General features: G+C 46.7%; 1 protein-coding gene across 1 annotated transcript in view; it reads left to right on the top strand.

Annotated features, from left to right (window-relative positions):
• The window catches only part of Col23a1 (collagen type XXIII alpha 1 chain), a 284,377-nt gene that overhangs the window by 23,963 nt on the left and 238,221 nt on the right, over positions 1–22,193 (top strand). The window contains exon 2 of the mRNA XM_038325420.2: positions 321–387. Coding sequence (XP_038181348.2) covers positions 321–387 — 67 coding nt within the window. The remainder of the gene's footprint in view (positions 1–320; positions 388–22,193) is intronic.

The raw sequence follows: 22,193 nt of genomic DNA, 5'->3' as shown, positions 1-22,193 counted from the left end.
GCCCCAAAGTCTCTCCCATACGCCTTCCTTTCAGCTTCCCTTGCCTGGCAGGAAGCCACCTCTGCTGCTTCTCCTATTGTGCTTAAACATGGAGCCCAGTAGAATTGTGACGTCCTCTGTTGAGGAGACATCAGTGATATTCAGACTTGTTCAGTGTTTACTATTGCTTCTTCTCATTAGAATACCGCCCGTAGAATTTACTGAGCTTTTAAGAAGTGTTCTGGAAAATACTGGAGACCCTTCAGCACTGTTGTGCAGTTTTCCACTTCTCTGTTCTGCAACTGACCCTTCTCCCCCAACTTTTTGTCTTCTTGGTTCAGAAGTTGGATGGAGTGGCCAAGCTGCGGACAGTTCGGGAAGCCCCCTCCGAGTGCATCTGTCCCCCAGGTAAGTAATGCTTTCTTCCTTGCTGGCTCCTGACATCTAGAGGCCTGGCTCTACTTCCTGCCTGTGGTTGTAAAATGTTGAGGTCACCGTCAGTCGAGAGGATGGTCTGGTGCTCCAGGCTGTGGCCCTCTGGGTACTACCCTGGGACCTTTCCTACTTGGCTTCTGTTGGCAGCTGGTTTGTCAAAAACTCCAGCCACGTAGGTGAGTGGCTGGAGCTTCCATGGGGTATGAAAACTGGCTTCAAATAGGGCTGAGTGGCAGGAAAGTGCAGCCCCGCTGAATGAGTCTGCAGAATGAACCAGAGGAGCCAAGTTCCCTGCTTCATGATTGCTGTGTGCCAAGCTCTGATTGGCACAGGGAGGGGACAATTGGTGAGCCTGCAGTTTGTTTTCGTTGTTGCTTCTTTGGGTAGCAGAAAAGGATGGGACCAGGAGAGTAAATCTGGGGCATTTGGGTAATCAAGTCTCTGTTTTGCTGCTGTGGACTTGGAGGGCCATGGATAAAACCCGGACTTCTAGGCACCCCAGTCATGTGGCTCAAATCCAGATGCATGGTGGGAATGAGACCATGGAGCACTGTATGACCACCACTAAGGGTTCGGTGTGGGGCTTCTGCCGTGGGCTTTCAAGGTTAGACTGAGTCTTGTGTAGGATGCTGTGTGACCCAGGGAGGGAGAGGCTCATGGCAATGTGTCTCATGTTGGAAAGGTTTTCTTTGTGTATGTTTGTATACATTCATGCATCAATGTACAGGTATGTGGTGGCCAGAGGTTGAGGGTGGTGTCCTCTTTAGACACCGTGCACCTTCATTCTTGAGACAGGGTCTCTTACTGAACTTGAAGCTACACTGGCTGACCAGGAGCTCCAGGACCCACCTGTGTCTGTCTGCCTCCCCAGCGCTGGGATGACTGGGAGTGCTAAGCCACAGAACTCTCTACATGGGATCCGAACTCAGGTCCTATGCTTGTATGGCTAGCACATCATCAGCTGAGCCATCTCCCCAGCCCTGAGCAGTGACTTTTGTGACTGGTACAGAGCAGGGGAGAGCTGAAATCCTTTTCCCCACCAGCATCTCCCAAGATACCCAGAAACCATCAATGTCTCTGGGCTAGGAGCTTCCTCTGCAAAGGTGGATCTGGTAAGAAATTCTGTCTCTGGACTCAGTGGAAGATTTTATGGTTGAGTTTGAGCCTTTAGCTGACAATGAGGTTCTGAAGAGAAAATTGTGTCCCGTAGTGACATTTGTAGGTCAGGATTCAGAAATTATACTTAAATGGGGGAAAATATAGACCCACAAATGAACTTTTAGTTGACCTATAAGATGTGTAAAATGAGGTTATCCTTCTTCCTTCTTTCGTTTCAAGTGTTGTGTTTGGTGTAGTCTGTTTACATGGGCTCTGATCTTTGAATTAACCTGGGATTAACCAAATAGGGGTTAAAAATATTCTGTCAGTATTTCCTAACAACTATAATATAACGGCTACTTGTATATTATAGGTCAGCTCTAGATAATTTAAATATATAGGAAGAGGTATATATCCTATGCAAATATAACACATATGCAAATATAATGAAAATGTGCATGCAAATACAGTGCTGTTTTATATGAATGACTTTAGCACCCTATAGGTTGACAGGTTCATTGGTTCACTCTTCCATGAATACTAAGGGGTCCTTTTACATTTGTGTGATTTGTGTGAATATGTATGTTTTTTTAATATTTTTAAAAACCTAATTTGTATGTATTTGTGTGTGTGTGTTTGTGTGTGTGTGTGTGTGTGTGTGTGTGTGTGTGTTTGCATCCTGGCACTGCAGAAGCCAGAAGAGGGTATTACATCCCCTGGGGATAGAGTTATATGGGTTCTGGGAACCAAACTCTGGTCTTCTAGAAGATTCGCAAGTGCTCACAACCACTGAGCCATTTCTCCAGTCCCTCTTAGTGTATTTTCAAACCGGGAGGCACAGCCATTCATGAGACATAGTTTCATACTTTGCAATCTTGCAATCAGCATTTTGGATTTCTAAACTGTTATAGAGTGGAATAAAAAAATCCTGGGGTGAGAGTTTGATTATTGATATTTGTAGGTGTGGCGTACCATGAGACTGTTGCCTGCCATGCTTGCTAACAGAATCTTCACAAGTCTCAAAAATGTAAGAGAGATGAGGAGAAGGGGAGGAGGCAGTGAGGGGAATACCCCACTCTTGACTGCCCTGCTTCAGTTGTCCTGAGGGTGCCTGGCTTTGATGCCACAGCCAGTGCAGCTCTAGGGATATAGCAGCATCGTCTCACTCAGGCCTACTGCCTCCCTGTGTCCTTATCTCGCCACCCCCAGTCTAGGCTCTCACTGAGCCTTTCAAGTCCTTCATCAGTACAAAGCCCCAGTGCTCTGGCATGCACTGCCTGAGACCAGAAAAACCCTTCACTGCAATACAGGGGCCCGAGTTTGCTCCCTTTCTTCAAAGCTCTGATCAAAGAGCTCTGAAGACGTTAGGGCTCTGGAGACTCAGAGGGCCCTCTGTATCTTGGGTCCCCGTCTGATTTGAGACACAGGCAGGTCACCACCCAGCTCCTTCCCACGGCCCAGGGAAACAGTATAAGCTTTTGTCAGATCCCAGCAGAGGGAAGGCAGATAAGCAGGGCCAGAGAGGGGCAGCACGTGTGTGCTGCCTGTTGTAAGCATTGCGTGTTGGGAGCATTGGCTGTTGGGAGCATTGGCTGTTGGGAGCTGGCTGTGCAGGCGCCGAGGGGCATGGTGGGCTTCAAGCAGGAAGATGGCCCTCATGCCCAGACCTATTGTGGGAGGACCTCCAGGGCTATGCTGAACAGGCTTTGTGACTTCTGGTGAGTGAAGGGCCCTTGGACCTTCATGCCATCTACAAAATGACATAATGTATCTGACTGTTTTCCTCAAAAAGATGTGTTCAAATCCTAGTGCCTTGTTCCTGGGAATGAGACGTTATTTGAAAATGGGTTATTTTCAGTGCCCAGCAGTTCCTTATCTGGTAGAGGATGCTCTTCAAGGAACCAAACTGTAGACCAGGCTGACCTCGAACTCACAGAAATCCACCTGCCTCTGCCTCCCAAGTGCTGGGATTAAAGGCGTGTGCCACCACCACCCAGCTTAAGCATTTTCTTAATTAATGATTGATGGGGGGGTTCAGCCTATTGTGGGTGGTGCCATTCCAGGGCTGGTGGCCCTGAGTTCTTTAAGACTGAGCAAGCTAGTAAGCAGCACCCTCCATGGCTTCTGCATCAGCTCCTGCCTCTAAGACCCTGCACTGTTTGTGTTCCTGTCTTTGGTCATATGTTTCATCACTGGAATAATAACCCTAGCTAAGACACACCTATGGTAAAGTCTGACGTATAGACTGGACATAATGAGAGATAAACAGCAGTTATTAAATATAACAGATACATTGTAATAAAGGTTACGTGAATGGGCTCTTTCTCTCTCAAAATGTCTTATCATACTCTCTCCTTTATCCTAAGGAAGCACATTGGAGTTTTCCTTGGGATGTCTGAATTGTCAGCTCAATGCTCTTGCACTGTAGGGCCAATACTAAAATAAGGGTTACCTGAGCACCAGCCCTGAGGTACCATGACAACCGATGTAGTGAGCAGGAGCAGGTGATGGGGGACTTCACCATGCTACTCTGAGTGGTGTGTAGTTTCACATTCCTGAGTTACTTATTTCTGGAATTTTTCCATGTAAAGTTTCTGGACCTTGGTTGGCAGCGGGCAGTCGAAAATGCAAAAAGTAAAATCTCAGAGATGGGGGTTTTGCAATAATTAAGATTAGAATCATGCAGCAAGATCTTCCATGATAAGGGAGGGTCCAATTCAAGGCCCTTGTGCCTTTAAAAGAGACAAGAGTGAGAGACGCGAGACACAGAGATGCACAGTAAAAGACCAGGTGTCAGCACAGCCAAGGATGGGAATGGCGCTATAACAGGCCAGGAAACGCTGGCTTTCCTCGGGACTTTCAGAAGAAGCCATCCTGCACACACCCTAAATGTCTGGCCTCCTGAACCAGGAGGGGCCATTTGTTCTTTTTCTACACCTGATTTGTGGCAAATGTTGCTGCTAAAACCCTAGGGATGAAAACAAATGGGGACAATAATCACCCCAAAGAAAGCAAGCATGGAGATGCATGCCCATCACCCTGTGTGGGGGGTCCCTAGCCAGCAAGTCCTGTTGTCCACTCTCATGCCCACCTGCTTATCCACCACTTGGTATCCCTGTGTTATTCAGTACCTGATGGCTGTCTGCACTCTTGGGTCTGTCGGCATCTTCTCTTCTTACAAGTGCTTTTAAATGTAGTCGAGGTTTTAAAATGTGTATTTTTTTGAATGGGGAGTAAAACATAGCATGGTGAGCAGTGTTGGCGCACGCCTTTAATATCAGCACTTGGGAGGCAGAGGCAGGTGGATTTCTGTGAGTTCAAGGCCAGCCTGGTCTAAAAAGGGAGTTCCAGGACAATCAGGGCTTCACAAAGAAACCCTGTCTCACAAAAGAGTTATCGGTGGTTCTGAGCTGCCTGGTGTGGGTGCTGAGAACAGACCTGGGTATTCTGCAAGAGCACTACATGCCCTTACCCCTAACCCAGCTGTCTGTCCCCTCTCATATGACTTTTGAGCCCTTGAGATGTGACTTGTGCAGGTGAGGGCCTGAATTTTAAACTTTATTTTGCTTTAACTAATTTTCATCTAAAACAGCATGTATGGCCGGTAGCTGCAGCTTTAGAGACCCTGCCGCAGGCAGGGGTCCTTTACACAGACCTCTGCTCCTCAGCTTATGTTTCTGCTCTTTCCTAATAACCCCAGTGTAAGTTGAAAATATCTAAAAAAAAAAAATGCTTAAACGTACATTGCCTTATAAGCATCACAGCTGAGCCCAGCTTATGTGTGCTCAGAACATGTATATGTATTTAAAGCTGGGCAAAATTCTGAAACAGAAAGCCTAATCTATGATAAAGTATAGGATACCCATGGAATTTATCAGGTACCGTTTTGAGAGCGGAAAACAGTATGGTTGTGTGGGCACATTTTTTGCACTATGATAAAAGTTGAAAAGTTGTAAATAAGCCTGCATGGTGGTGCACACCTGTAATCCCAGCGCTCAAAAGACAGAGGCAGGAAGATCAGGAGTTTAAGATCATCCTTGGCAACATAGTGAGTTCAAAGCCAGTTTGGGCTACATGAAGCCTGTGTGTATAAACATGGAGAGGGGGGGGGGAGACAGAGAGAGAGACAGAGACAGAGAGAGAGGGAGAGGGAGAGGGAGAGAGAGACACAGAAAGAGACAGAGAGAAAGACAGAGATCAGATATAGATAGATAATTTGAGAGAGAGATAGATGATAGATAGATAGATAGATAGATAGATAGATAGATAGATAGATAGATAGATAGATAGATAGATACATCCAATTATCATGTGTCAGTCATGTCTGTGTGCTAGTGAGCACCTCTCTAGCTTTTGTGGTACCATTGGATCATATGTTGCACGCTGTGTACCGCTTCCTGGAGCTGGCAGCTTCTGTTGGATATGATCTCAGTCTACATAGCAGAGAGCCAGTGCTGCCTCACTTTTGGTTGATCAAGGATGCTGTCATGGGGCTGAGATGTCCTGAGATGCACTCAGCCTGTTTCCCATCCTGCATCCTCACAGAGTCTATAAAGTCTATACTACGGGCCAAGCTGCATCCACCCTGTGATGGAGGGAGGAAGGCCTGTGTCATTTTGTTCTCTGACTTCTTCTTGGCTTAGTTTTGCAGGCTCTCCTGAGTCAGGAGTTGCTGCAGCACCTGGGGTAGGGTTGTAATGGAAGGACAGATGCCTTCTGTTTGTGGAGAAGCCAACCAGGATGACAGTGAACTGGGCCTGGGCCATAACGGCTCAGGGCCAGCATTTTAGAGCCTGAAAATCCTGGGTTCGAATCTTGACTGTTCATGTTCTATCCTGTAGTGTTGGAAACGGGCCCCACCTTGGTTTGTTCACTGCTCTTTGGGCATGAGAGCATTAACAGATTCTGTGCATCCCTTGTAAATAATGCAATGATGGAAATGCATCGGATCCCATCCTAAAGTGCAGGGCTCAGAAATGCATCTGGTTCCTGTGTGCCTAGCTCAGAGGCTGTCCCCATCACTCCGCTTCTCTCTGTCCTTCTCAGGCTGCCTTTCCTCGGGGTGCCCACTCTGTAGGAAGGTGACTGCCAATAGTCGCAGCTAGGCAGTCCTGCTCAGCACCCCACACAAGCACCCTCCTTCCTCGCCAGCCCCATGACTGGTGATTGTGAGGTGCTGTAGGCTGGACGGTGACTACTCAATTCATACTTGAAATCTTAACCCTTCCCTGTGCCTCAGAATGTAACTATATTTAGAGGGAAGTAATTAAGGTAAAATGAGGCCACAAAGGTCTTTAATAAGATGAGATTTGGAAATATGCATACATATTCATGCAAACACATATACATACATGCACATAATACACATGCACGGATACACATGCGCACACATATCTACATGTATGCACACACATACTCAGGCACACACATGCACACAAAAACACCAGCATATACACATAAACACAGGTTCACACATGCACACAGCTGCATACATGCATATACATACATATGCACACACACACATGCAGCTATGACTTGACTACTAGAAACATGGTTTGGGAAAGAGTAGCTATCCCCAAGGAAGATTGGGGTTCTGTTCCCAGAACAAGAGAAAAATGCATGCAGGTAGGCAAGCACAAACTGTAGTGACCTTCATACTTGTTCCAGGGATAGCTGGCCAGATGGCTCTTATAGTGACCAAAGATTGTCTCCAGTTCAAGCCTCCAAGGACTTCATTTACACTCTTTAATTTGTCCAGAAGATGGTGTGTTGATACAGATTCTGGATCCACATTGCCTGGCTTGAATTCCATCATTTACCAACTCCATGACCTCAAATAGGTCATTTACCCACCTCCATACCTCAGAGTCATTTACCCCCCTCCATACCTCAGAGTCATTTACCCCCCTTCATACCTCAGAGTTCCAGATTTTTACATTTTCCTTTATGGTTTTTGAGACAGGTTCTCTCTTATGTAGCCCAGGTTGGCTTTAAATTTTCTCTATAGTAGAAGCTGGCTTTGAACTCCTGATCTTTCTGCCTCTGCTTCTGAATTCTAGTATTACAGGCATGTGCCATGCCCAGGGTATGTTTCAACTTTTCATCTGTAAAATAGGGCTTCTAAGGGTACCTGCTTCATGGGGTCATGGCAGGGTAGAACATATAAACACCAGGGGACAAGCTCTCCTCTTCCTCCTGAGAGTGAGTTGTTGGCTGTCCTCATGAACTCAGATCAATCGTGGCCAACCAGCAACTGCCAGAGACGGAGAGGGGAGAGGAGGTACAGACTTAGGGATTGGCTGAGAATGCTCTGGAAGGAAAGAACAAAGGCTTGGCAGGTTATCCCGGCATGTTCTTCTGGGATATGGGTGAGAACATGTGGGTGACCAAGTAGCAAGAGAAATCACGTGGCTGGAAGCCATCGGATCAGACACTCCTGGAATCCGGAAGACTGTGAGCACAGCCTGCCACTTCTGCCCCTTCGGGCTTGTTTCTAGTTAGACTCTACTTCCCCGGGAAATCTTAGGAACCTTCTGGGAAAGTGATAATCCTCGCCATTGCCTCTTTACGTCTTCTACATGGCCGTACGGTATTGCGGGGATGCTGTGTGTGGCCTCCAGATGGTGCATGCCGGACTTACCGCGCCAGGGTTGGGGAGAACAGTTTCCAGGAAGGAACAAACAGAGACGTCAGAGGTAGAAATTCCCCACTCGTGTGGAAGTCCTCATAGAGAGTAAACACTTTAAACACCAAGCACAGTGTGGAAATGACGTCTGAGATTTATTGTCATTCATGGAGAATGGTAGGGACCAGAGCGTGAATAGGAAAGCCACTGGTGCTTGGGTTTCCCCTCTGTTGGTGTAGAGTATATATAGGAGTGGGTTTGGGAAGGGGATTTGTGCTCTTCAAGCAAGAAATTATGCTTATCTGACAATGTTTGAAAATATGGATGTTCTCCAAGGAGTGGTAAATCCTGGTTGACTTGAATTTATAGGAATATTGAGTTGCCTGTAAAGGCAGTATCTAATCACAGTAGACAGGGCCATAGGGGATCTTGGGGTCTGATCTCTCTCTCTCTCTCTCTCTCTCTCTCTCTCTCTCTCTCTCTCTCTCTCTCTCTCTCCCTTCCTCCCTCCCTCTTTCTTTATTTCCTTCTTTTTCAGTGCTAGAAATTAAGCCTGGGGCATCACACATGCTGGGAGAGCATCCCACCCCTGAGTTTAACAATTGCTAAGTCTTTTCTCTCTTTTTTGAGACGAGGCCTCCCAGTGTAATCCTGGCTCAACTTGACTTTGCCTCAGCTTCTCTAGTGCTGGGATCATGGAATGAGCAGCCATGCCTGGCATGGATTTTTATTTATTCATTTTTTTCCAGTGCTGGGGATTGAATCCAGGGTCCTGTGAGTACTGAGCTGGCAATTTGACTCTGAATTTTAGCCCCGGCCCTTTAAATTCTTTAGCTTTTTTTCTTTCCAGTGGTGCTGGGGCTAGAACCCAGGAGCTCATATATGCTAGGCAAGCACTTCACCCCTGGGCAGAACTCTCATCCCTGGCATGTGTGCACATGTACACATGTGCTGGAATTCTCTGGGGAGTGATCTCATCTCATTCCCACACTCTCCTGTGCACAGGCACCTGTCCATTGCTTATTTGTTCATTTACTCGTTCTTATGTTCAGTCCTAGTTATGGCGACATATTAAGACTGTCCGAAGCGGCTGCCAGCCATCGTTAGAAGGGGATGCTGTAGGTTGTAGACTCATAATCAACTAAAAATGGAGTAAAAGTGTGTACTACACGCAAGAGTCCTGCAGAAATTAAAAGGATACATTGCTGCAGGCCAGAGGATCTAGATTGACAGGTTGGTTCTGAGAGAGCTGGTCCTAGATCTGGTGCTTTCTTGGGAATGGGGAGCTAGGAAAGATTTTGAAGACTGGTTAACATGGTAGATAAGGTTTTGAAGACTGGTTAGTTAGCATGGTAGGTAAGGTTTTGAAGACTGGTTAATTAGCATGGTAGATAAGGTTTTGAAGACTGGTTAGTTAGCATGGTAGGTAAGGTTTTGAAGACTGGTTAGTTAGCATGGTAGATAAGGTTTTGAAGACTGGTTAGTTAGCATGGTAGGTAAGGTTTTGAAGACTGGTTAGTTAGCATGGTAGGTAAGGTTTCGAAGACTGGTTAGTTAGCATGGTAACCAGCTGGCTTGGGGACACAGGTCGCTGAGACCTGACACCTCAAGCAAGCTGAAGGGAAAGTATGGAGGAGTGGTCCAAACCCTTGCTGCAGCTGTGGGGGCTAGGGAGCTGAGGGTTAGCAGTGTGCTGTGGGACACACAACATGAGGTGTCTGAGCAGAGTTTGTCTTCTAGAAGATAACCTAGAAAGGAGGATCCTAGAAAGAACAGGGGGACAGACTGGATGGCAGATCTGGGTCCACCACAGCGGCCCCTGAGAGTGTGCTCAGGGTGGGCACTCTCTCAGTTTGCTCCCTATTGCATCCCTGGAGCCTAGAATAGTGCCTGTGGAAAGTGCTGATACACATCTGGGGCTGTGGAAAGTGCTGATACACATCTGGGCATGGCTTCCCCGGGAAGAGGTCCTGAGGAATTGAAGGACCATGAGTACCGATGGAGGGAACAGAACAGCTGCAGAAGCACCAGGACCTGTGGTAGACAGACTCACAAATGTGATACAGTGAGAGAAACGTACAGAGATGACAGGAGCTGCAGGCCTGGGGACAGGGATGCCCTGACCAGAAACAGAAATGGATTCAGGAGACATGGTGAGTGTGGTTTGGGGCTGTGGCTTTGCAAACCAATTTGTAGACTCACTGGTGAGTGGAAAATGATAATTAGAAGTCTTCTCTCCTGACATCGTCTAGCTGCTCCCAATCTATTAATTATCGAATATACCCGGCCCCATAAAGACCTTGAAATGGAACTAGAATCTGACCTTTGAGATTCGAAGGTTTTCTTGTGACCACCAGAGGGAGCCCATTTATTTTATTACATTCTGTAGCAATCTAAGGGGAATTTTAAAAGCAACTTGGGTCACTGAGTCAGGAAGATTGCAAATTCAAGGCCAGCTTAGACTACTAAGTGAGTTCAAAGGTAGCCTGGGCAACTTCATGAGAGTTTCTTTGAAAAATAAAACAATTTTAAAAGAGCCAAGGATACAGCCCAGTAGCAAAGTCCTTGTCAGCGTGCAGTTGGCCTAAAAATGTCTAGCACTACACACACACACACACACACACACGTACACGCACATGCACACACACACACACGTGCACGCACATGCACACACACGTGCACGCACATGCACACACACACGTGCACGCACATGCACACACACACACACACACACCACAGAATAAGGAAAAGCTCGATGCTTCAGAGGAGGATAGAGAAAGGATTTGATAGGAGTCCCCACAGGAGAAACACAAATGCGTCTATTTACAGAGTTCTCACCTCTACCTTGAAAACCACCTTGGTCATGAACAGAGGAGATACACCAGCAAAGGAGGTGACCCCGCAGTGTTCATTGGCAAACAGCAAATCCCGGGCTGTCTTTGCAACCCAGACCATTGGGGGTCAAGTGGCAGACTGGTCACGTCCCCTCATTGTCACATGGCTGTCTGAGGCTATGGCTTGCTGCAGTTACAGGCGTCTCAAGAGAGGAACATGCTGCATAAGGCTAAGTTGAAATTGGGGGGGGTGATTTTGGTTTTGATTTTGTGACTGGATCTTACTATGTAGCTCTGGCTAGCCTGGACTTCTCTCTGTAGACAAGGGTGGCCTAAAATTCAGAGATCTGTCTGTCTCTGCCTCCTAAGGGCTGGATTTAAAGGTGTGTGCCACCATGCCCAGCTAAATTGAAATTGTGGTAGATTTCTAATGCACATGGCTTTGGTATTAGCATAAAGCTGAATGTTGAGCTTCTGTTGAGTTGAAGATTAAAGCAATGGAAGAGGGAAAAAGACTTACCTTAAAGTCTCTGTGTGGTAAGGAGGCTGCCAAGGAGGACCTATGTGTAGGCCGTGTGTCTGGACCATGGGGGAAGAGCAACGTCTGCAGCTCCCATTCAGGCTGGAGATGGTAAGAATTCATATTCTATTCTGAGTCCAAAGACCCAAAACCAAGAGCTGATGGTATATGTAAACTATGAAGATATTCTTCTGAAACATTCTCTCTTACTTGGGTTTTTGTTTGGTTTACAATTTGAAAGAAGACCCATGAACTTATAGAAAGTACCCTGTATTCTCAAAGTCCACCAACTGAAATATTATTCTTATCCAATGACAACTTCCCAGACCCCCTACAGAATGATGCATGCCTGCATTTGTGGTCACTGTGGCCAGAAAGTCCACACCTAACTTCAGCCAACACACTTCCCTCTTGTTCTTTGTCTGCGACTCCCATTCTGCCCCCCTTGATCTCACACTCTCTCTTCAATCAGTCAGTCCCCTTTTCCTCTCCTCCAGTCCACTGGGCCTTCCTTCATGACGTCTTCACCTCTGCCAGACCCCAAGGCCTTGCATGTTTCCCAAGCCTTCCCCTGGCTGTGGGTGAGGCAATCTTGGGTTTAATAGGCTTCTGTGGCTTCCTATCTTTAGGGTTGAGTACAAACAAGGTCCTTATCTTCAGATTTCCCAGACTATCTCCCGAGCCCCTCCTGGAGCCCATCACCCAAGTTGTACCATCTTCTAGTTTCCTTATGAAATTCTCCACTATCCGTGCACTTGGGACCTGCATGGCATTTCTTTGTGTTCTTTGTGATATTACTCACAATATCCAAAATTAAAGACTGGCCCAAAGATGGGGAATGAGTAGGAAAGTAGAATGTATGTCCAGAGCAGAATTCTGTTGGCCGTTATAAAGGACAGAATCCCATCATTTGTGGCAACATGGGTGCAGCCGAAGGGTGTTGCTGAGAGACATAGCCCAGCCACAGAAAGACAAGTACCACATGGTCTCCCTCATATGTGGTATCTAAAAAGGCTGACCTTAACAAAAGTAGAGAGGGAGGAGAGATTGACCCCAGATACCAAGTCACAGTTGAACAGGAAGAATCAGTTCTGGCCATGTCTTGCACAATATATGATTCTCATTGGCAAGAACTTAGTCCGTGTTTTCAAACAGAGAGGATTTGAATAGTGGAAGAAATGGCACTGAATGAGCACCTGGCTTTTGTCATTACTCGATGGATACATACATCCAAATATCACCAATGGCTATGTGCCCATCAAATGTGAACTTTGGAGGCTAGACGGATGAGTCAGCAGCTCAGAGGCCCCAGGTTTGGTTCCCAGCACCTACCTTAGGCAACTCATAACTGCGTGTAACTCTAGCTCTAGGAGATACTGTGCCCTCTCCGGGCCTCCACAGGCACATGCAGCCATGTGCACAAACGCACACATTCAACATACACATAAATTTTTTAATCTTAAAAAAATCCATTCCTCAAGACCCAATGGATCCCATTTCCTGAGATATTTTATCTTTTCTTCAGCAGAATCCATTGCTCCCGATTCCATGACCCACCCCACCCTACCCCGCCCCTACATCATTTTGGGTGCCCCTTACATAGCCCTGTGAGGAGTCGATAATGGAGTGGAGTCATCGCTTCCATTGCCTATCGATCTGATGTCCTCCTCTGGCCTCTGTGATCACCCGGAAGGCGGGGACAGGCCCATAGGACAGGCAGCTCCGCTCTCACTGGTGTACACGTGGGCTTCAGCGCGTCTTGCGAATGTGGTTATGTGATTTGTGAAGGGACGAGGACATGCCTGGTAGAGGCAATAAAATCTATACATAAGCTGCTGTGGCTGATGCTGTCCTGGAATTTCCATACCTTCAGGGGGTGGAGCATGCCATCGCTGGGCACTCTGTCTGCTCTAGTGGGGTGCCTGCCACCCCCTTTTTGGTGCCTTTATGGTCACCCTTGCTCGTGTTTTCAGCACATGGTAATTTTTGCTCTTTCTGATCTGAGATGCCACTCAGGCCTCAACTAGGCTCTCCTGAGCTTTGAGTTTGCCCCAGGGGCCAATGATGGAAAATCACTTGCATTTGTTGTGGTGCTGGCCAGGGTTCCTAAGCAGCGAATCACATCTGGTTGGATTCCTTGCCGAGCTGCTATGAAAATGTAATCCCTGTAGGGAAAGAGTTTAGGTCTCCTTCCCAAAATGCCTACTCTACCCTTTGCTGCTCATGCGCTCATCCTGGTACTGTTTCCTGCTGCCTGAACGCAGCAGAGTCTGGGGGCTGTGTCGACCTGCGCGCTCCTGTGAGGATGCATCTTGCCACATTTCAGATAAGAGATGTGCCCCTGATGCCCACATGCTAAAGTCTTGGCTGTCAGCCTGCGGTGCCATGGGAGATGAAACTTTTAAGATGGAAGTGAAGTCATCATGGGGGGTCTTCTTGGGGAGATATTTGGAGCTGCAGACCCTTCCTGTTGCTTTGTGTCTTCTGACCACCTCTGGGTGAGCAGCCTTCTGGTGCGGTGTTTTGTCTCACCCCAGCCCCCAAATGACTGCCGATGGTGAGCCCAGAAATTCTTTCTTCCTTTAAATCTATTATCTCCAATCGTTTACCACAGTGACAAAAAACTAACACCCTCAGAACTAAGGCCGCCTCTGCCCACAAGTCTCTCCCTGCCGTTTCTGCTTCTTAGCGCCTGAGCCTCTCCCGTTTCCTTCCATGGTCTCTCAGAGGGGCAGTCAGAATGCCCTGCCTGAGCAACCTGATCCCGTTGTCAAGGCACTCGGTCTACCTTCCATCCTTGGATGGTGGAGCCGCCATCACGGGTTGAGATATGTTCCCTCCTACTGCACAAAGAAAATTGGTTGTGGGAGAAGCATACAGAAATGTTTGGGTTTGGGGCTTTTTTTTTTTTTACCTTAAATTTGATCTGGCTCTTTCTCTCCCAACCTCTCTCTGCCTTCACAGACTCCCAGTTCCTCGCTTCATCATTAATGAGTGTTCAGCATTATGTTGTTAGAGTCCCCAAGCCATGGTGGAGGCAGCCTGGGGACAGATGCCAGCATCACAGGGTCTATTCTTCCATCTCAGGGGACAGAGAGGAGGCCAAGGGTTTCATTAGAAGAGGGGCAGAGAAAAGAGTCGCTATGGATGGTGAACAAGTTAGCAGTTCTGATCGTTAGCAGCAGAGCCCTACTTCAGCAGATTCAAGCAAACAGAGGAGTATTAGGGGCTGTAGAGATGGCTCAGCAGTTAAGAACACTGACTGATCTTCCAGAGGACCTGAGTTCGATTCCCAGCACCCACATGAGCTCACAATTGTCTGTAATTCCAGTCCCAGGGTATCTGATGTCCTCTTCTGGCCTCTATAGACACTTTATGCACTTGGTGCACAGACACACCTGTAGACAAAGCACTCATACACATAAAATAATATTTTTTTAAAAAGAGAAGTGTTAGAAGAGATATAGACACTCAGAGAAGCAGAGAAGCAATATGCCTGAGGGAAGAAGCTGGGGACAGCACCGAGAATGCAGGGCAGGTCTGGGAGATCAGACAACAGGGACAGGATGGTGCCTGTGAGGAATACGAAATCTCCCAGTGCAGCTGCACCCAGTGATTCAAAACAAAACAAAGAAGAACAAAAAGTTGGAGTTTATTAAAGACATTTCGATCTTTACATTTTAGTTTGGTTTACACTTTATTTGTTCATTATGTGTAGAAAGCGGGGCACACATGGCGGCCAGAGGACACCCTGAAAGTTCTCTCTTTCCACCCTGTAGGTCTTGGGGATCGATTGCAGGTTGTCAGTCTTGGCAGCAAGCACCTCTATTCATTGAATCATCTCACTGGCCCTAAAGTGCATATTGAATATAGAGTTTCAGCAAGATGATTAAGAGAAAGAAAAGGCACCAGGAAAGAAAGTAAGGCACTCCTGATGCCATGGGACAAGCATCTCTGAGAGTCCCAAACCCAGAAATTGTTATGGGTTCAGTCATTCATCTTGAGACTGAAGGAGAGCGCTCTGCTGGCTGCTGTGGACCTTGTGAACATCCCTCAGCCTGGGACTTCCATTGCCAGGGGCTGTGAGAGAGAGCAGGTCGTGATGTCTTGTGGGATCTAGAAGGGAATCTGGTTTGGTTGCAGATGGACCAGGCTGTGAAGGCATTTGAGCCACCTATGGGTCCAGGTTGCTCAGGAAAGGTGTCTAGTTCACCTCTGTATCCCCTCATGCATAAACATGGATAGGGATGACATGGGCTGGTCTTAAGAATAAACTGAGATAAATTTATGTGGAAGACCTTGGCACACAGTAGGCATCTAATAAGGTCGGTGAACTGTGGTCTTTGGAAGGTGAGAAAGAGTCTGCACACCATTGTCATTCCAGGCAGAGTGGTATTTGGGGTTAAACACAACCTGAGAGGGTCCCTTTCCTGATAAAAGTAATGTTATTTCTGCTTAGACCCCTGGAATATGTGGCTTCAGTACCACTGTCGTCCCCCCCCCCCCCAATCCTTTCTGTTCAAAGATGGAGAAGGCAACTGTGGATTCCCCAAGGAGCCCTTGAACTTGAGATTCCTTCCACAGCTTTGTAGATGACCTACAGACAGGGTTTTAAAACCCCTTTGCACATCAGGGGTTCCTCAATGGTCCACAAAGGCCTTTCCACCCATCACCTGGCCCAACTGTTCCTTCAAGCCCTTGTTGGCCTTGTCTTTAGAAACATGACTGAGTGGAACAGAGCTGCTTTCTCCATGAGGTCATGCTGTTGGTGACACTCAAGGGTTTGAGGTGACCCATTGTCTACCTGTTACTTAGAAGTAGCCCTCTGTGCAGCCTGAAGCCCACTTGCATCCTGTTCAGTGCAAGACATTAAAGGTGTTGGAGGTTGAGATCACAAGTGCAGTAAGATCTATATAGAAAGAATAGTGCAGAGAGCTAATGACTTGGTGGCCATTGTGGAGGAGGGACTAGACTGTCCTCATAAGACTTCCTTGAAATAGTGTCTGCTATATCCCAGACTAGCCTTAAAACCCAACCCCCCAGCCTCACTTCCTGACTCCTGGGGATTACAGGTGTGCGTCACCACATCTGTGTGTGTGGTGCTGGGATTACAGGTGTGCATCACCACATCTGTGTGTGCTGTGTTGTGGATTACAGGCGTGCATCACCACATCTGTGTGTGTGGTCCTGGGATTACAGATGTATATCACCATATCTGTGTGTTTGGTGCTGGGATTCCAGGTGTGCATCACCACATCTGTGTGTGCAGTGCTGTGGATTAAACCCAGTCCCTCATGCCTAGTGACCCAAGTCAGTCCTTAGAAACCTCAGTGGAAAGAGAAAACCCAATCCCAAAAGTTACCCTCTGACCTACCCACATAGACTGTGACATGCCTGCCTGTACATGCCCTAATAATAATACACTTTTGCAGAAGCAAATTATACTTTTTCATTCATATAGCCAACAGACTTTTTTGAACATAAAATACCAGTTACTTTCTAGGCATTTGGAATTCTTCAGTGAACAAAGCCACAGACTCCATGCCTCTTTCAGCTCACATGTTAGTGGGAGGGACAGCATCTAGAAAGCATCACCAGGAGAGTCTGTGGCATGTTCTCAGTGAGTAAGTGCTATGCAGATGTAGGTGTGTGTGTGTGTGTGTGTGTGTGTGTGTGTGTGTGTGTGTGTGTTGATATAGGACATTGAGGCAGCCTCTGTGGATGGCTTATCTGGCAAGCTTTTGGGAGCTGACATACAGGGATGATTGGCAGGAGCATCTCTGGCTCAAACAGCAATCACGTTTCTATTGTGTATGGATCCCCTCGTGAACATGAAGTTGCTGAAGGACTTTCACACACAGGCCTCTCTCTGTTGCGAATGGTGGTTGGAGGCCTAGGTTTGACATTCAGTAGGGTGTCCCTAGTGGGCTCAGAAGTGAGAGACACATAAAGAGCCTGGGCATTCCTTGTGTGTGTATATTTTGGGATGCTCTGTGAAGTCTCTTTTGGTACCTCTCACATATGTAGTGTCTTCACATATGTTGTGTCCTCATATATGATCCTGTGCTCACAGAAGAGAGGACCGGATTGGCCCAGAAATCTAGTTGTATTCCTATGGGTTCATCTTGATCAAATTGTTTAGGGATTCTTCCTGGACCAGCAGATACTTAATTTGTTCCCCTGGAGTTGTGTGCATTTTCAAAAGAAACACCTCCATCCTTGAGTCTCAGACAACTCTCTCTCTCGGTGATAAGTAGGGTCTGCTTTCCTTGCCTAGTAATATTCTCACTTGAGAAATTTTCCAGGAGTTGCTGTGGGCATCATCTCAGTTTTCAGCCTCTTTTTCCATGGGAATGTCTTGAGGAGCCTGGAAAGCAGTCTCTAGAGTTCCCTGGATCTCTGCTGACAGCAGTTTTGTAAGATACTCAAGGAAGAGTGCATCTCAACTCTGCAGTGAATGTGAACTAAGAGACGGGACTTCATGCCGTCACCTGTCACACCTTCCATGACTGTCTTCTTCCTGCCCTTCGAGTCCCCACTTCTCTTTCAAAGTGGACCCAACCTTGCCGTGTTCTGTTCTGTTCTGGCTGCACCCATGAGTTAAAAATGTCAAGAGTCTTTGCTGAGCACCTAAGTTATCTCTGGGTCAAAGTCAGTGAGAGCTTCGACACCTCCTCTCCCCATCTCCAGTGGGTCTTCGAGATGGTCTAACCTCAAATCTTCTGATATGAGGTCATTTAGGTATTGCTCACTGCAGAGGCATCTGAGCTCTGAAACCATTCTTATCAAGCATTCTCAGGAAGCTTCGGTGCTGCCGGTTGTAGCTCTACTGTTCCCTCTGAGATGTGTTTCTGCCATTGGTGGATGCTTGGAGCCCACCCCACTCCCCAGCCCCTTCTCAGTTGTATTTCAAATGGGGTAATGCTAAGAAACATACGGCGCTGATGTGTGGCTGGCTTGTACTCTGAGGTGATCCACATTTTACTAGTGTTAGTGATCCTGAGCCTCACACCCCTTTAGAAGCAGAACTCTAGTGTTAAGGAGAAGGAAAGAGTCCCTTATATTTCCTTCCCACAGCTGCATCCCAGCCCCTTATCCCTTACCCTCCCTCCACCTATTTCTCTCTCTGGAATTGGACTGTTCCCACTTTTTTGCCCCACACCAGTGTTTCCAGCTTCCCCAGCACAAGTCCCCTGACTGTTTTCAGCTCCTTGGAAAGGTCAGCGTACAAGCCTGGGTCTTCCTGAGGCTGTGGAGACCACTCTTAGCATTCTGTCCCCTGGCCTCTGTAATATCAATCTGTTAGTACTTCCCCACTTGCCTCCGTTTTAAAAACTTTTTGTCCAAATGGAACTTATTCAGACAAGAGCATAGGCTGCGCTTGCAGCTTGAAGGGTTTCTACCAATGGAATCCAGGTCAGGGAACAGTGTATAACCAGGTCTCCCAGGAGCCCCCATGTGTCCCTTTGTGTGTGTGCATGTGTGTGCATGTATACACATGTGTGCACATGCATGTGGAGGTCAGAGGTCAGTGTCTAGTATATCCTTAAATACACCCCACCTCATTATTTTTCTGAGACAATCTCTCACAGAGCCTGCAGCTTATCTGTTCGCTAGACTGGCTGACTAGCAAGCTCCAGGGATCTACCTGTCTCCCCCTACTCCTTCCAAGCCTGGGTGTCACCGGTGTGCAAAGATGTGTGCCTGGCTTTTGCATAGGTGCTGCCCCCTGCTAAGTGTCCCAAGAGTAACCGCGATCTTGATCTCACACAACAGAATGGTTTGCCCCTTTTGGATGTCGTAGGAGTGGGAGCAAGGGGTGTGGTCTCATGTGCGTCTTCAGCTCGGTGTTCTGCTTGAGCTGTGGGTGGTTCGTTTCTTTGCCATGTGCCGTTTGAGCAGCATCCAGCTTGCAGCTCTGATGAATAGCATTTGTATGGAGCATATTGTGCATGTTTCAGGGAACATGTGTGTGCATTTCTGTTGTGTTTATACCTCACAGTGGAGTTGGGCACAAGGCATACATATGTTAAACTCCAGTAACCAACACTGACGTGTTTTCCAAAGAGGATCCTAGGCTCATAAGCAGGCACGAAAATTCTAGCTCTCCACAGCCTCCCAACACATGGTATTTCTGCCTCTTTTTTTCATTTATTCATTTGGGTGGTTTTGCAGGTCTATTTCTGGACTCTCCTTCTACGTATGTGCCAACGCCACATCATTCCAATTAACAAAGCATTGTGGCCGCTGTCGATATGAAGCCGTGCTCAGTCACACTAGACCATTCTTGGGCATTTGCGTTTCCATGTGAATGGTACAATCAATTTGCCAACTTCTAAAATGTAAACAAAACTAAAACCTGCAGGGATGTAAACAAGCATATCATATAGCGTAACTGGTGGGGAGCAAGATCTTTGCCATAGATAGCCTCTATGTTTTCAAGATGATTTGCCATCCCTTGGGGCTTCTTTTCTTGACACCGTTGTATGGTTTTGAGTGTTAGAGGCCTCACACATCACCTATTGGATGTAGCCCTAGGACTTTAATGCTTTGGGTACTATTTAATTATTTTTCCATTGTATTCATTATTTATTTTATGTGTGTGTCCACAACACACAAGTGGAGGTCCAAGGTCTCAGGTCAGGCTCAGAATCAGGCAACTTTATCTGTGGAGCCATCTCTGCAGCCCGGCTGCTATTTTAAATGGTAGTATTTTAAGCTTGCTTTTTGCATGCTGTTGATGGCCCCCCCCCACACACACACCCTGCTCTGCCCCACCCTGCCTTGTCCCAGCCCTGCCATTGCTTTTAGATCCAGTGGCCTGGCCACAGTTTGTTGATCATTTTAGTAGTTTAATAACATCTTAGATTTTTCTGTGTATTTTTTATCAGACAGTCTATAAATAGAGTTTTATTTGTCCCCTTCCAATCCTTATAAGCCTTTTTTTTTTTCATTTGCTGGCTTGCTTTGGCAGGGACCTTTGATGGCGCTGGATGGGCTTGGCTGTGACTCGTGTTCTGGTTTTGTAACTGAACTAGAAGAAAACGTCAAGAGACTTTTGAAAGGAAATGATTGGGTACTGAAATCTGTCAAATGATGTGTCCACATTACGAGTTGTCAGATGCTTCTCTTCCTATTTGGTCTCTGTTGACGCAGCGAGTTGTATTGGTTGAAGTGAGAATGAGAACAATCTTCGTGTTTCTTGAAAAATCCTGTCTGGATGCGACCTTTAGTTTTTTGGTGTTTTGTTTGTTTCTCTTTGTTTTTGGTTTTGTTTTGTTTTGTTTTGTTTTAGTTAGGGCCTCTTTATGTAGCCCTGGCTGGTTAAGAATTCACTCTGTAGACCTGGCTGGCCTCGAACTCACAGAAATTCACCTGCCTCTGCCTCCTGAGTGCTGGAGTTAAAGGCTCATGCTAAGGTCTTTAAGCTTCATGTGTCACTGGTGTGGATTTGCTACCATTCTGTGGAGGGAGTGTTCATCTCTGGAGAGATGATCTGACACCCTTCCTTCTGCTGTTGGGTTGAGCATCAAGACTATGCCAGTTTCATAAAGCAAGTTGACAGTTGGTGGCCTTGTTTCTATTTTCTGGAAGAATTTGTGTTATGTATTGCTTTTTTCTTTTCTTTCTTTCATTTTTTTTAACTGTTTAGAAGAAATCACTTGTGTAAACACCCAGATCTAGAATTTTTTTAGGTGTTAAATGAGCAGTTCAATTGTTTTAAAAATCAGAGTTCTCTGCTTCATCCTTACGACAGATTTATATTTTAAACTACACTTATTTATTTAAGTATGGAGGACGTCATGACATGCATGTGGTGGTCAGAAGACAACTTTTGGAGTCAGTTTCTCCTTCCACCAAACCTGAACTCAGGTCAGGTTTGGCAGCAAGTGCTTTTACCCACAAGTGTCTCTCTCGCTGAACTCTGATGGCTTTATTTAAGGTGCCATTCACATACCAGATCAAGGAGCCAGTGTTGGGGATGGAACCTACGGCCTCACGCATGCTAGGGCAGAGCTCCACCACCAATCTGTATCCTCCTAGACCAAGAGTTTTGATATTTCCACAAAGTGGTACAAGCATCACCAAAAATCATTTTTTTGCATATTTTCATCACCTCTCAGAGAAACTCTGTACTGTTAAGGTGAAATCTCCCTCCTGGCCCTCAGCCCCTGGCAGCACTAATTCTTCATGCTTCTGCATGATGCTCACCCTGAGCCTCAAATGGAACTGTACAATATGTGACCATCTAGATTCTTTCTTCATTCCGTGTTTTTGTTTTGAAGCTAAGGTCTCATGTAGCCCAGGCTAGCCCTCAAACTTGCTGATCACATGACATCCACAGTCAGGAAGCAGAGCGAGATGAAGGCTCGTGATCAGCCTACTTTCTACTTTCTCTACTGTTCTCCCAGCCCATGGGATAGTGATACCCTTACTGGGGGGTAGATCTCCTCATTTCATTCAATCCAGCCTCAAAACTCACAGTCCCCAGGGGATTCTAGGTTGTGTTGAGTGACCTTGTTAACCTCGGCACACCTCCTCTCTGCACGGCTGCTTCTCAAAAGGCCCAATGTGTTGTTGCTGTTTGTAAGGAGTCTACATAGTGGATGGACTCCCAGGGGCCTCAACTAAGATGCGGTTGTTAGCGTTTCCTCTATGGTTTGGTTAATTTTAAAAAGAGAACGGTAAACCATGACCCGGT

The sequence above is a fragment of the Arvicola amphibius genome, chromosome 4 (genome assembly GCF_903992535.2).
Source record: "Arvicola amphibius chromosome 4, mArvAmp1.2, whole genome shotgun sequence".
In the NCBI taxonomy this organism is placed as follows: Eukaryota; Metazoa; Chordata; class Mammalia; order Rodentia; family Cricetidae; genus Arvicola; species Arvicola amphibius.
The sequence above is the reverse complement of the archived record's forward strand: the minus strand, read 5'-3'. Positions and strand labels throughout refer to the sequence as shown.